Below are 14440 nucleotides of genomic sequence, written 5' to 3'. Positions count from 1 at the left end.
GGATATTGCAGTTTTAGAATGCACTTCTATCTTAATTTTTTTGTGTTCTTAATTGTGTTTCTTCTGTAAATTTGCTTCCATTCTTTGCAGTATACTGCAGTGCTTGGATGCTGGTGCAACATCTGCTTGTTGTGTCTTGCATTTAAAATGTGATATGAACATAATGCTGTATGACAAGCTGGATAATACTGGATGAGCAGAGAGAAGAGGAAGCCTGAAACTTGTAGGCTTCTTGAATGAAACATTGCAAAGGATGTGTAAAGATGAACCATGCTAACAGTCTTCAGAAGAGGAATATTTTTTCCAATGTTTCTGGAAAGGCTGTCTCTACGTGATAATGAATTGGATATACAAGCTAAATGGTTATTTGGTTTTTACATCATGTATTGTCAGTTAAGAAATTGGATGTGTCACCATGCATGTGTTGCTGTGCATTACCACAGAATTTCTAATAGGCTTTGCTCTTTTACTGGAGAATGGGTCTCTTCAATTCTAGCACTCATGCGCTATAGTAGAAATGTTTCTTTTAATTTGTTGTGGTTGGAGAAAAGGACTCTGGTGTCTGTTTACATAATGCAATGCTCTTTGCAGAGATTGGTAACTTTCATTCTTTGCAATTTCATTATTTTGTAATTAACTTGAATGATATTGCACTGTCTCAACTTCATGCATTAGAGTATTTCTTGTTTTGCTGTATTTACTGTCACTACTTAATCTATTTCAAATCTATTTGTAGCTTGTAAGTGAAAATTCAGATGTTTTAATGATTTAGAGCTGTCCTGTAGTTGGAGTCATGAATGTGCAGTTGGCTAATTGATGGCTGTTTCTTGTATCTAATAGAGGGATCTGTGATGGTCCCTCTGCTGAGAGTTAAAGCAGAGCCATTCAGCTAAAAAGCTTGTGCTTTTGAGATTCTTAATGGCTTTCAGCATACCTTTGAAAATCCTCAGGAAAACTTTGTGATGGAAAAATACTTCCTTTTTTTCCACCCTCCCTTTCCTTAAGCTGTTGACAGGAAACAAAGGATGACTTCTCAAATTAGACTTCCTTTCTTATGGAAACTTTCTCAGCCAACTAAGAAGTTGTGCCAGTCCATGTTGTATTGACACTACAGGAGATAGCTTTTTGTAATCTTTTAGTGTTTCTGGTGCCTGTAAAGGGAAAAGGGATTAGACCTTACTTTGCTGTAATTGAATGTTAACTTCACCTCCAGTAATTTTTACAAAGACTCACTTGTTCTAGAAGACAGAGTAGTAATTTTGTTAGAAGCCAGTACCTGATATTTTATTTTTTAATTTCAACTGCATTCTAACTTCATTACTCCTGAACTTTACACTTATTCATGTGGGAATCAACAGCAAGTTGTAAATAAACTGAGTAATTATGCCCCTTACTGCCTGTTCTGTTATCCTTCTGGGGTAACCTCTGTCTCTTAAGAAGGATAGAGCATGAGAAATACATGAGAATTTTATTGCTTTCTTTTCTTTTGAGCACGTTTTTAAAGTCCTTTTGAGAAGCTATAAGAAACGTCGTTTTTATTCAGAGAGAAGCTTTAAACTTCTAAGCAAATTGTTAGAATTGTTTAAGATAAAATGTTGCAGGACGAAAAAGGATTCAGTTATGCAGATTCTGTTTTTCCTTCCCAGAAACAATGTGTTGGCTTGTGTTAGGGAAGAATTTTTTTTTCTTGAAGGGCAGGGAACAGATGACTGATAAAGTAGGCTCTGGAAGATTTAGTTTTATTACTAACTTTTGCTTTCAGCCTTAAGGGTTTTCATTTCCAGCGAAAGTTTGAAATACTTTTGCTGCATGTTCTCCATTCCTTTAAGATTTCCCATGCTTGGCAGAGAAGGGGGTGATGTCTGTAGCTTGTATTATATTTTTATATTGATAATAATTCTCACTTGAAGCAGTTTTAAGGGTGTCTAGTTTTTGTTCTTGTTTTAACCCTCAGTATTAGTTCACTTGTTGTTTGAAAGTTAAACCCAACAAAAAAACTCAAGCACATAAGTAGACATATGGCTTATTTTTGGGATCATACACCATTTGACTATATATTTAGTCAAATCATTGTTACATATTTGAATTCCCTAAATCCCAGCTTCAATGTTCCAATGATAACAATGTTTTTATTTGCTACCTTAATACTTCTGGTAAGTTAGAACAAATTTGCTTTTAGAGATGCCAGCTCCCATAAAAGGTTTTACTGAAAAGAAAAACATTATCCGTCTGAATTTTAGACAGTAGTGCAAGGTGAGGTGTTCCAGTACATAATTTGCAGTAAAATACAAGTTTTAGTTCTGATTTTCTCTGCTTGGATGTCTTGGCTTTTAGATCACAGCACAACAGCCTGAGTGAGCGATGATTTAATGTTGTTCTGTTGCTGCCTGGCCTATTTAATAGTTTCGACAGAACTTGGAGCATGGATGATGTGGAGATTATTTTGGTGGTTGTTGTTTGTTTTGGGGGATGTTGCAGGGGGAAGGGAAGTGTTTCATTTTGGCTGTGGGGTAGAAAGACTGCAAGTGCTACTGCAAGGAGATTCTTACAGGGTTGTCATGCTTTTTAGTATTGCACGTGCCTGTTTAAATAAACATCCTTCCTTAAGGGAAAAAGAAGTCATGATTTCAAAAATACTTTCATGCTGGGACTAGCATTTAACCCATACAGCAAATTTAGTTTACAGACAAAAGGATTAATTTTCTTCTTGTAGCTTACAAACTGAAAAGGCTGCAAGGCTAGCAGTTTACAAATGCTTTAAAATCCCCTTTTTAAAAATATTCTAAATCTTCACTGACCTCTCTTCTAACTGCTTCTGGATGCTCAGAAATTACTTATAGGGTTTATATAAGGTTGTCAGCAAAAAGAAGACAAACTATTAATTTAATATTGAATGCAAGCACTTTACCATTAGAAATTGTTTATGAGCAATTGCCCTATAACCAAATATTGCAAGCAGTTCTTGGGGATTATTTTTGTGCTCTTCAATATTGTGTATGAGCAATTCAGCTCTGTGTCTTTAAATACTTTGGCCTTTTAACAAACTAGTGCTCTGCAACCACGTTTGAGCACAGGAAGCCTTCCTCCTCGTGTATCGTCATCATTTGCGATACATCCCCTGCTGCACCCTCGCTCATTTGCTGCCTGCCTTGTCAGTCAAATGTGAGCGTCCAGCAAACTCTCTTGTCACGGCGTCGTGGGGCTCTGCCTGTGCCTGGAGCTTACAGCAGGTACAGAGAATGCTTTCAAACAGCCTGCAACCCTGGGTTTTGTTTCATTTCTGTTTTTTAGTCGCGTTTTATTTTTAGAAGGGAAATGTCTCGTCTCTGGTATGGGAAGAAGGGAAGAAAGCACCAGCCTGTTAATCGTAAATGCACTCTGGTAATTTTTAGTGTAGTATGTTCATGTCTGTTATTACAGTCTTTAAATGTTGTGATGCAGAGACAGTTTCTGGAAGTTTAAATTTTGAATATATAAACAGGATGCTAAGTCACAAATTTTCATTATCTTTGAAACGGAATCTAATTACTGATATTTCATTTGAAGTAGATAATAGGAACTGCTTTGAGCATTAAGGAGTTCAGCAGTTTTAAGGTGTTTTTTTTTCCCCTTATTTTCCCTTGGAGTAATGCATTTTTTCACAAAATGTGCTTTGTGCCTAGGTACCAAGGATAAGAGTTTGCATGGGCATACAATTATAGAAGTGTAAATTTCCTGACTTACCATTACTTACTCAGAAGTCAGTCAACCATATAAAGGTCTGGTAATACTTCTAAATTCATGGACATGAGTCCCCAGTTGTCCCATTCTCACGTTTATAGTGACGGGGGGGAAGCAAAAACACTGGCTTTGCAGTTTATTAGATATATGAAAGGAACTGGGATTTTTCAGTGTTGTTTTCCCCAAACAGAATTTTTGTAGTACTGTTTAATACGTAGTAGATTCTACAGGAAAAGGTTTTCAGTGAGACCTGCGAAACAACAGCTTGAGGATAGGGAAGTAGTGATCTTGACAATATACTGGGCTTTTACCCTCTGGTAAATTTGGAAGATAGTTTTCATTTAGACTCTCTTTATGACAGGAGAGTTTAATTCTTGAGAATTACATCTTACTGGGTTTTGAAGCATACTTCAAGGGTGTTGTTGAGTTGGTTTTGGTTTATTTTTTTTTAATTATTAACATGTTTTTATTCTTTATCTTTTATGTATTGTTTTTATATTTATTTTTACCCAGGATAGTTGCAAAATATGAAATTGACTTGTTGTAACAAATGGTTCTATAAAATGTGTGTTCCTAAATAACAGATTTTTGAAGTAATAGTCTCTTTACCTTTCCTCTGTGGTAGTGGAGTAGAAAGGAGATGTAATGCCTAAATGAATTGAAATGTTATTCTGGCATACCCTGTAACAGTGTGAAAACTATCTGAAGTTCAGTTTACAAAGACTGTGGTTTTAACATGTATCTAGATACACAGATATATAGATATAACTTGCAGTGATATTTTAAAGAGTAATAGTACCCTTTGTTATAATTGTTTCCCTTAGGACCAATACTGCACTTTAGCCAGAGTTTAACTATTTTATAAAAACAATACTTACCAGCTTTTAAGGACTGTTTGAACTAAAGAAGACTCTGTGAGAATAAAGGAGAATAACTTTGCTGTGGGAGAGGTAGAGAAGAGGTTATTTTAACATGTAAAAAGTCAAATTGGAAAAAGTTACAGAAGTACCTACAGATGGGGATATTTTTAAGATGTTGCTATGTCGATAAGACAAGCTCTATTCTTGAAGTTGGGTTTTTTCTTCAATGAATGTTCATAAACCTAATGTGCAAGTGTAATCTTTTTACAGAAAGGAAAGAGTATTGGCATAATTATTTCTGTTATGCAAGACCTGTAGAAAGAATATTAAGGAGCCTGGCAGCATATAAAGTGTGCAGGTTTCTGACTGAATCTCTCATTAGTGGTTGTTCTGAATTTGGATGAAGTCTCATCTGACATGAAGTAACAGTTACTGGGCAAAATTAAGTGATACAATAAAACAGAAATGCTAGCTTGAAGCAACTAAGTTGCCCTAGATTATTTACCATCAAGGCCTTTGTTACTTTCTTGATGATACTATTAATTTGAGCTGTGCATTTGAAAGGATTGATACTTTCCCGGGGTAAGAAATCAAAATTTTGGCGACTTATTGGTGTATTATGCTCCTCCATAAAAAAGCTAGTAATGTCAGCTTTCCATGTTTTAGTAAATATTTGGTATTTACTGTGTCTCTTTATTTTGTGGCAATACAACAGATGCCAGTAAGTTTCTAGAATGTCAAAAATGTAGGCAATGGTTCTTCCTGTTAAAGCATTTCAGACAAAAGACATCGCACAATGCAAGGGAACAAAAGGTGGGTTGCCATCTTTGGGAATGCTTGTCTGTGCTTTGCACAGCTTGGATAGGCAGTATACCCAAAGGGGACAAAACCAATGAAAACTGATCTTGGCTTTTATATTCTCAACTTATTAGCGCGCAAAGAGAATTAAAATGTTGGGTTTAGTAGCTTGAATTGTTTGACACCTGTACAACTTCTGCTATTTTGAGTTATTGCTTAACTTTATTTTGTTAAGCTAATGCCTGTATTTCTTTGACAATTAGGAAGGTATAATAATAGGGGCTTGCATGTGAAAGATGAGAATTTAGTACTTCTCTGTAGATGTCAGAATGCACGGTTGCATCAATTCAGTAATACTACTAAAATATTTTTAAAATCAGTTTTCCATATTAAGTTTTTAGAGTAATTGAGTGAATTAATTATATATTTTTAGTAATAAAAATGCAGAGTGAAATCCAGTACTTTCTTATAGAGGTCATTTGGCCTAGAACCCTTCCTTGACAGATATTTGCTGTACCGGTTGTTCTAGGTAATTTGGGGGGTTATGCATCATGTTAGTTTTTTGCCATGAGTGCATGGTCTCATGCAGGCCTCTTGGAGCAAGTCTGGAGGAGGGCCACTGTGTTGATCCAAGGGCCATGTTTTGGTGTCACCTGGACACCTCTGCTGTGGAGACAGGCTGAGAGAGTTGGGACTGTTCAGCCTGAAGGAGAGAAGGCTCTGGAGAGACCTTATTATGGCACCTTGCAAAGCCTACAGGGGCTCTCTAGTAAGAGGGCTGGAGGGGGACTTTTCCCAAGGGCATGTTGTGATAGGACTAAGGGGAATGGCCTTAATCTGAAGGAGGAAAGGTCTAGATTAGATACTACAAAGAAATTCTTCTCTATGAGGGTGGTGAGGCACTAGATTTCTCAAGAGGATTTGTGGAATTCTCATTCCTGGAAGTGTTCAGTGACAGGCTGCATGGGGCTTTGAGTAACCTGGTACAGTGGAAGGTTCCCTGCCCATGACTGGGGGGGAGGGGGGGGTGGAGCTGTATGATCTGTAAGATCTGTTCCAACCTGAACTATGCCATTATTATAGTTCTTCCTTTGAATTATTGGGTGTTGCATTGTTTGCATTTTTAATAATTATGAAATATTTAATAATAATAAAAGTAATAATTTGATATTTAATAATTATGAAATACCTCAACATAGTTGAGGTAGAATGGCAGAGGAATTTTTGAAAAGGTTGTTTATAAGTTAAAAGAAAGTAAATGAGTAGTAAAGACTTATATTTTTCTTGTATGGCTTTAAAGGTCTGTGGAATCTGAAGTTGGTCCTTAATTGACTTTTTTCTGCTTAAAGCAGGAGACAAATATTTTCATGCTGGGCTGTGATTCAGTTAATTCTAAGCCTGTGTGATGCTTTCTTGTCATACCTGAGAGGGTCTTTGCAGGGCAGTATCAGAGCTGAGATGTAACCTTGCTCAGTCTGCCTTCTCCTGTAATGGCAGCTTATGCTCAAGCACCAGGTGCTGTGGTTTCAGCAGCTGAACCTCTGGTTTCTCTGCTTGCGAGTGCTGGAACTCCCTTAAGTAGTTTTGCAAGGGAGCTGGGTTTTACTGATTGTGTTGCTACAGATGTTTTTTTATTAGGCCAAAAAGAGTAAAGTTGTGTGGCCTGCCTCTTTAAGAAAGTAATTTTCTTAAATCTAATTCTTAGTTCTTTGCACAAACCTCCTAAACTGTTTAATGTTTCACATGCTAAATTTAGTTATCTTGCTGGCATTATCATATCTCTCATATGAGTGTTTTTTCCCATCTTGAAAAAAATAGCTTGTTATTAAGGTCTACAGGCTTGATGGGCTTCAGGCTTTGATTGCATTCTTTTCAAGTTCATTTATTCTGGTTATTGCAGATAGTTCAGTTTATCTTCAGTATATGTTAATTACTGGTACAGTTGCTGTGGGCTCAGAGCACTTTGAGGCGGATATTTAACAGGGTCAGTACTGGTCACAGGGAGAATGCTGCTGTCATATGACCTACTCAGCATTTCTCTCCCTGCTCTGGAAAACACCCCAGTGTGCACAACAGTTTGAAGAGGGACAGCTTTTAAAATACTGAGAGAAAGAACCATGGTGACAGCCAAACCAGGGACTGCTGTCATTCTATGGTCCTTCTCTGCATAAAATGCCCAGCTGTCATCCCTTCTCTTCTTTGTCACCAGCAGAGTGACAGGGAGTTGAATTGACTGAATACCACACAAAATAGAAAATTAATAGCTTTGCAGCCACATGCTTTAAAAATTAATCAAATTAAATTAGTCTTAAGGTTTGGGTTTTCTTCAAATGATATCTTACATCTGTTTATCTGGTGCAGTATGACCCAGGAATTAAAGCATTTTTGTGATGTAATCAAAATATCCCAAATAATCATATTTAGTATGATGGTGCAGAGTGCTTCTTCAATATTGTCTTCTCTCCAGCAGTCTAATATTTATGGAAGGAAACTAAATTTGTCAGAAAAAGAAAGTTAGTGTTTTCTCTTAAAATATTCAGAGCAGCGTTCAGTTTGCATAGGCACCTTTTTATTGGAAGGTATTCTAAAGTAACTTTGTAAGTGGCCGATTAAAACTACATTGGGGTTTTTTTTCTTCAATTAAATATCCTGAAATATTTTTGAATCACAAGAATTAATGTTCATGAAGTTTACAGTTCAGCCAAGTTTACAACTATGTATTAAGATTCAGTATTATGTATTAAGATTCAAAGTGAAATTGTTCAGCTTGTGTTCTTTCTTAATACTTTTTTTTTTATTTCATATTCTGAGTTGGTAACAAGGTTATAGATAACTTACGTTTCAGAGCTGTTTATGCCGTTAAGCTTTATCTGTTCTTACTTCCAGAAGCACTGTTCTGCTCTGATAAGACCCTCCCATTCTCGATGGAGACAGTTTCAGCTACTTGTTAGCTCTGAACGTTGAGCTGTGTTTGTTTTGAGGGCAGCAATGAAAGCTGCTCCCTGTTAGCAAACAGGCATGGGGGGGCAGCGGGGGGATGTCACTTGTGGCTTTGTTAAACTGAGGAAAGCCTCGCTGGTGTAAAAAGCTTTTTTTACATCTGCCAGTTAGCAGGATGATATGACCAGGGGCTGAAGGGGTTGATCAAACATTAAAAAAAGTTTAACTGCACTTTCATGTGTGTTGTTGAAGGACAAGAAATGTTTCATATTTGGAATTTTGCCTTCGGTTTCATTCACTGCAAGTGGCAAGAGTAGCTTGTCAAGTTAGGTACTTTTGAGATATTTTCCGAAAAACAAAGTTTAGAAACATGAGTTTCTCCAGAAGGAGAATCCTGGGCTTATTGATTGTTTAAATCATTAGTATGCAAACCCTCAACTTATTGCATTAAATATTAAAACTGCTGGGTGTTTTGCTAAGTGGTTAACTCAGATATACATTGTGTGGAGAGGTTAAAAAGGTTAAAGAGTCATGCTATGAGTCATACAATTCATCCTGTATTTTTTCACCAATGCTGCCAATATGAATACAGCAGGTAGTATTAGATCTCTAAGGATATATTCCATGTCTTTTCAAACCTGGAATCACAGAATCACAAAGTAAGCTGAGCTGGAAAGGACCCACAAGGATTATCCACTCCAACTCCTGGCCCTGCACATCACTATCCCCAAAATTCACACCACGTGCCCAAGAGCACTGTCCAAACACTTCTTGAACTCTATCAGGCTGGTGCTGTGACCAGTTCCCTGAGGAACCTGTTCCAGTGCCCAGCCACCTTCTGATATCTACCTTTTTCCAAACTGATGTCCTGATACAGCTTCATGACATTCCCTTGGGTCCTGTTACTGCTCACCACAGAGCAGGGATCTGTGCCTGCCCCTCTTCTTCCCCTCATGAGGAAGTTGTAACTGCAGCAAGGTCTCCTGGCTGAACAGACCAAGTGACCTCAGCCTCTCTTCATAGAGTTTCCCCTCAAGGCCTTTCATCATCTTTGTTGCCCTACTTTGGACACTCTGATAGTTTTCTATTTGTCTTTTCTTGTGGCACCCATAACTTTCCCCAGCACTGGAGGTGAGGCCACCCAGAGCAGAGCAGGACAATCCCCTCCCTTGCCTGGCTGGTGATGCTGTGCCCGGTGCCCCCCAGGACACACTTGGCCCTCCTGGCTGCCAGGGCACTGCTGGCTCATGTTCATCTTGCCATTGACCAGGACCCCAAGTCCCTTTCCATGGCATAGATTTCCAGCATCTCATTCCCCAGTCTGTACATACATCCAGGGTTGCTGCATCCCAGGAGTAGAATTCAGCACTGTCCCTTGTTGAACTGCATGTGGTTGGTCATTGCCCAGTCCTTTGATTTGCTGAGGTCTCTCTGTAGGGCATCCATCTCTTTAAGGGAGTCAGCAGCTCTTCCCAGTGCTGTATCATCTGCAACAGACAGTTTCAGAGCCCTTTTTGCCCTGAAGTGCACTAACGATTCAGACTATACATCTTACTTGTTTTGCTCTATTGTGACCAGTGCCCAGATTAACCGTAAGAGTTCAGCTGTTTTTCTCTTCTCCCACATTCTTTTTAAAGCAGAAAAACTAGAGAGAGAGCAAAGTGTCCTTAAGGAACATTTGCTGATCCTCAAAAATTAGCCTTGATTATCCAGGAAACTGGATGCTGAGATGGCATAGTAAAGAGAGCATAGTAAATAAAGCACATAGCAAAGTCATATAGGTAGACCTTTAACTAATTATTTTAATGGAAGAGTTTTATCACAAAGGAGTATTTTGTACTGAAAAGTACAGTCCAGTGTGATGAATATGGATCTGCATCTACATCCTATTAATGAAATATCTTGCTTTCTAGGTATTTCTCATATGGTATGAAAGACTACATGCTGTGTTCAAAGTAGAATGAGGTAGAAGTAGGTCCTGGAATGATAGGAAGACAGCTGATGAGGGGCAGGGAGTGGGGCAGGAGACAGAAGAAAACACTGGTTTATTTAGCTTGGTGAAGTAGACTAGAAGATTATAGGACTACAAGGAAGGAACACGAGGAAATCTTGACAGAAGAGGAAATAGCATAAGCAGTTTATTAATTAAACCAGGTTATAAGGAACAGTAAACTTCTAATGTTACTACTAACGTTTCAAAGCAGTGCTCTTGAGCCTGGCAGCAACAAAATGCTGTCTGTTTGCAAGATATATCTCAATTCCTGAATGAAGTTGAAGGCAGTTGCTAGTAAGCTTAGACATATGTGACTTTAAGATCCTGTAGCTCATTTGATCAAGAAGCATGTAGTTTTGTCCACTGCAAAGCAAGAATAAAGCATGTTGGCCTAAACCACAGGCATTTTGTAGAAGGCCAGGTGCTGCATCTGCAAGGTTGAAGTATCTTAACATAATCATTTGAAGCCTAGCTCAGAGTGGATAAACTTGAGACAGTGTCTCATGGTTTACTTGCAGAACTTAGTATGAACTGCATGCTTAGTACGGACTCTATACTTAAAATAAGCTCTGGGTTTGAGAGTGTGGGTTCTTTTCCTTTAATTTCCCAGTGGCTAGTTTGACATTCTACGACATGCTATTTATGATGTTTGTCATTGCATACCAGTGGTCTGCCATTATGCAGGTTTTTGTTCTCAAAACAAATGGAATGTGACAGTGTGCAACAGATTCAGCATGCCAAGAAGCTATTATAATATACACACATGAATAGGTATTCATGTTTCTCTCAAGCAAGAAAAATAAGGCATCTCCATGGCATATGAAAAGGTCGATCTCTCAGTTAAAAAGCTGATAAGCAATTCACAGATGCAAGATGATGACAAGTATGCATTTGAGAGGTTGAAGGCAAGATGGCAGTGTCCATAAAACTGTCTACATTTCCACTATGTGAAACAACAACTGTATAATGGTGTCAGAGATTTTGAGAATTTTTTTCTCAAGAATCTCCTTGAGTAACCACACATTTACAGCCAATTGTAAGTCACCGATTGCCTCACACATGGTAGGGTGTAGCTTAAAGAAGCAGTAAGGCTAAAGGGTCCTCACATTACTGCTTTCAGGGTTATGTTCATAAGTTGCTGTTGTAAACAGTGTAAATTTGCAATGAAGTGTCAGAGCAAATAAAAGGATAAAACTACACTGTCACATGTTTGAGTGGAATATTGCTAAAGCTTTACATATAGCTATTTGACTCTGAGAATGCACAAGCCAGTACAATTTGCAACAATATTTGTTATCTGTTTTGAGATAGTAGAAAAATAATGGAGATAAATTGAGTGCTAGTAATGACAGATTATTCACTACTAAAGCTGGATGTCACAAGTATTCCTTTTTCCTTGCCTTGCAGTTGCATGGGGTAGAGTGAACCATCGCTGCTCAAGAGCCAGTCATGCATGACTGTGGGCTCTGTACTCAGGACAGTGGCGAGTATCTGGCCAAACTCCTTGTAGTAGGGACAGGTAGATGGGGAGCTGCTGGACTTGTGGTTGTCTTCCTTTGCACTGTGGTAGGCTCTAGAAGTTTTTAATATGCTCTTACTACATGGGACATCCATTTAATCTCTTCACCAGCTGTTTAAAGATGCTTTCATACCAATGATGATTTTGAGTTGTTCTCAAAATCACATTATTTGCTCTAGTTACATCAAAATTACTGTTGTAGTCCTTTAGCCAGCTTGTTGCACCTGAGCAGCATGTTCTAGAGCTTTCTGACAAAAGACTTTCTGGCTGTACACCTCCTGCCAAAGTGGAGATGCCATTTGAAGTGAATGTGTTGACAGATGAGCAACTCCGGAAGCTTTGGAGGGGAATAGAAAGTCCAGGATAAAGAAATTGTCGGGTGGTATTGGGATGTTATTAAACTGTATTCTTGCTACATTGTCTTTATCTTCACTGGTAGACACAAGAGTTAGAGCTTACTGAGGAGCCTGAGATTTGCTTCTAGTCTTCTTCTAGGAAAGCAAACCAGGTTCACAAGGTTCATTAATCTGAGTGTAAAGAATGTTTGAGAGGACCTTGGGCTGAAGAGTTTGGGTTAAGGCATGTAACTCAGATTGACTTTCATTTAGCATCCTGATACTGGAAACTTATGTACTCAATCAGTTCTTTATTCATCCTAGATCAGTGAGATATCTGACTGCTAGTGCCCTTAGTTTTTATTTTGTAATCTTGCTGTGTTTACTCATATGTCTAAAATCACCTACATGTGCATTGTCCTTGCAGAAACAAACATCTTTTGGCCCTTCTTGTTTGTTTGTTGTCATTGCACACTTTCCCTTCATTACTCTCCTCCAGTTTTTTCTTTCATACCTTTTTACTTTTCTTCAACTGTCAGTGGAATTATTGTCTTCCTGTCTCCATATTCAGGTAGTATCAGTGGCTGAGTATCACCGCAGGATCGATGCTCTAAATAGCGAAGAACTGCGCACACTCTGCAGACGTCTCCAGGTGCCCTCTTCAGTAGTTTAAACCCCATCTCCAGATACTAAAACATCTTTCTTTGTAGTGTCTTGGATCAGGGCAATTCCTGCACTCAGTGGGTTTGTCTTGTCTACAGCACTACAAGGATCCAGCAGAAAATTCCTTTGTTTTTGATGTATTTAATTGTGCAATTCTGTGATGGAATCAGTAATTTTATGATGGAATTACTACTTCCACCTTTTTCACACAGGAATTTTCTGTTAGAATTCGAAAATTTGTTTTCAGTGCTACTTGACTTGCAGTGTTGTGTTTTAACTTCTACTTTAGACTGGTGTGTTGTGTTAGAAGCTTCCCTAAAAAGAATGCAAAACAGGTGAAGAATCAAAACCTTGTTGCATGGGTGCTTAATTTTATATAGGAATCTTTCATCAAGAATCTCACAGTATACGGCAAGTATGAAGCTTCACAACTTCTGTGAAATAGGTAAGTATTTTTCCCATTATAAAAGCAGGTAACTGAGGCAGTTCAACACGGCAAAGGTCATACACATACACACAACCACTACTTCGAAATCACTTTGGATTTTTGAAGGTCTATGGCTATGGATTGAAACTGGTAGTTGCATTCTCTTTAGGTGTTCCATAGTTTTTTGAGAGTTATAAAATTGTTAGCTGCTGTGCACATTATACATCTTACTGATGGAAAGCATAGCTTAGATTTCCTTAGAAGCATTGAGTATTTTGTTTTTCTCTAGTACTTGGCTGCTGAAAATGTAAAATTTTTCTTCTGTATTTTTTTATTTCTTTGATCTTGGCTTTTTTTACATATTAGTAAGCAGACATTTTCTTAGCTCTGATATTTCTATTTGTTTAATAATCCAAAATTAATTGCTTTAAAATGTTTTGTAAGTAGTACAGTTACATAGATCAATAATGAGCATGAACCTTGAATCCAAAAGCTGCACTGTTAAAGGAAAATCAAAAATCTTGCAAAAAAAAAATTATTCTCACTTGAGAACAGAACTATTCTGGATTTGGCCAGTGGTGGTGGAGAATCCCTGTATTAATGTTGTGCAACTGTAGGAGCTCTTTCCAAATACCTTTCACCTGATATGTCCAGACTCATGGTTTAGGCTGACTAGAAAAATCTGATGTGATGGGCTGTAGCCTATAAACTCTGCTCTCAGACCATTTGAGAATTGTGCTCTAAAATGTGGTGTAGCCTGTGTGACATTTATCAATCATGGAAGCCCCTGAAATCTGACTATAGCTCAGTCTGCTCTGTCCAACTTTGGTAGGAAATAAATCTACAAATGTTGAAGTTAGAGTGCTTTCTCCCAGATTCTTTTGAACAGACACTCTTTGGCTGCTTCTACAAAGCAGTGTTCTTCCTAGAAGGAAACTGCTTTACTTTAATGATAATAAAAAAGGAAAAACAAAAATCCATCAAAAAAATACACCAATCACCAAAAACTCTTAACCAAAAAACTCAGTTTGCCACACCACTTGAATCTAAATTATTCATGTTTTGCATGGTGTTCTTTAATGAAAATTAAAGAATGACAAAGGGAAAAAAGCGCTCTGCTCTACAGTTGGACAATGCTGAACTTCTTGGGAGCTGAAACAGTAATATGATGTATGATAGGCATTT

At 37.9% G+C, this 14440-nt stretch overlaps 1 protein-coding gene across 15 annotated transcripts in view; it reads left to right on the top strand.

The window, feature by feature from the left end:
• OXR1 (oxidation resistance 1) overlaps positions 1–14440 on the top strand; it is a 262270-nt gene that overhangs the window by 236561 nt on the left and 11269 nt on the right. For 12 of the 15 annotated variants that reach the window (XM_074553451.1, XM_074553479.1, XM_005479430.4 and 9 more), the window contains one exon: positions 12737–12817. The exons of 1 other annotated variant lie outside the window; for it this stretch is intronic. In XM_074553451.1, coding sequence (XP_074409552.1) covers positions 12737–12817 — 81 coding nt within the window. Of the gene's footprint in view, positions 1–3257; positions 3382–12736; positions 12818–14440 lie in introns of those variants that run through there. 2 more of the 15 variants (XM_074553515.1, XM_026792455.2) reach the window with 2 other exon arrangements.

The sequence above is a fragment of the Zonotrichia albicollis genome, chromosome 1, assembly GCF_047830755.1.
Source record: "Zonotrichia albicollis isolate bZonAlb1 chromosome 1, bZonAlb1.hap1, whole genome shotgun sequence".
Taxonomy (NCBI): Eukaryota; Metazoa; Chordata; class Aves; order Passeriformes; family Passerellidae; genus Zonotrichia; species Zonotrichia albicollis.
This window is presented reverse-complemented; position numbering and strand designations above follow the sequence as displayed.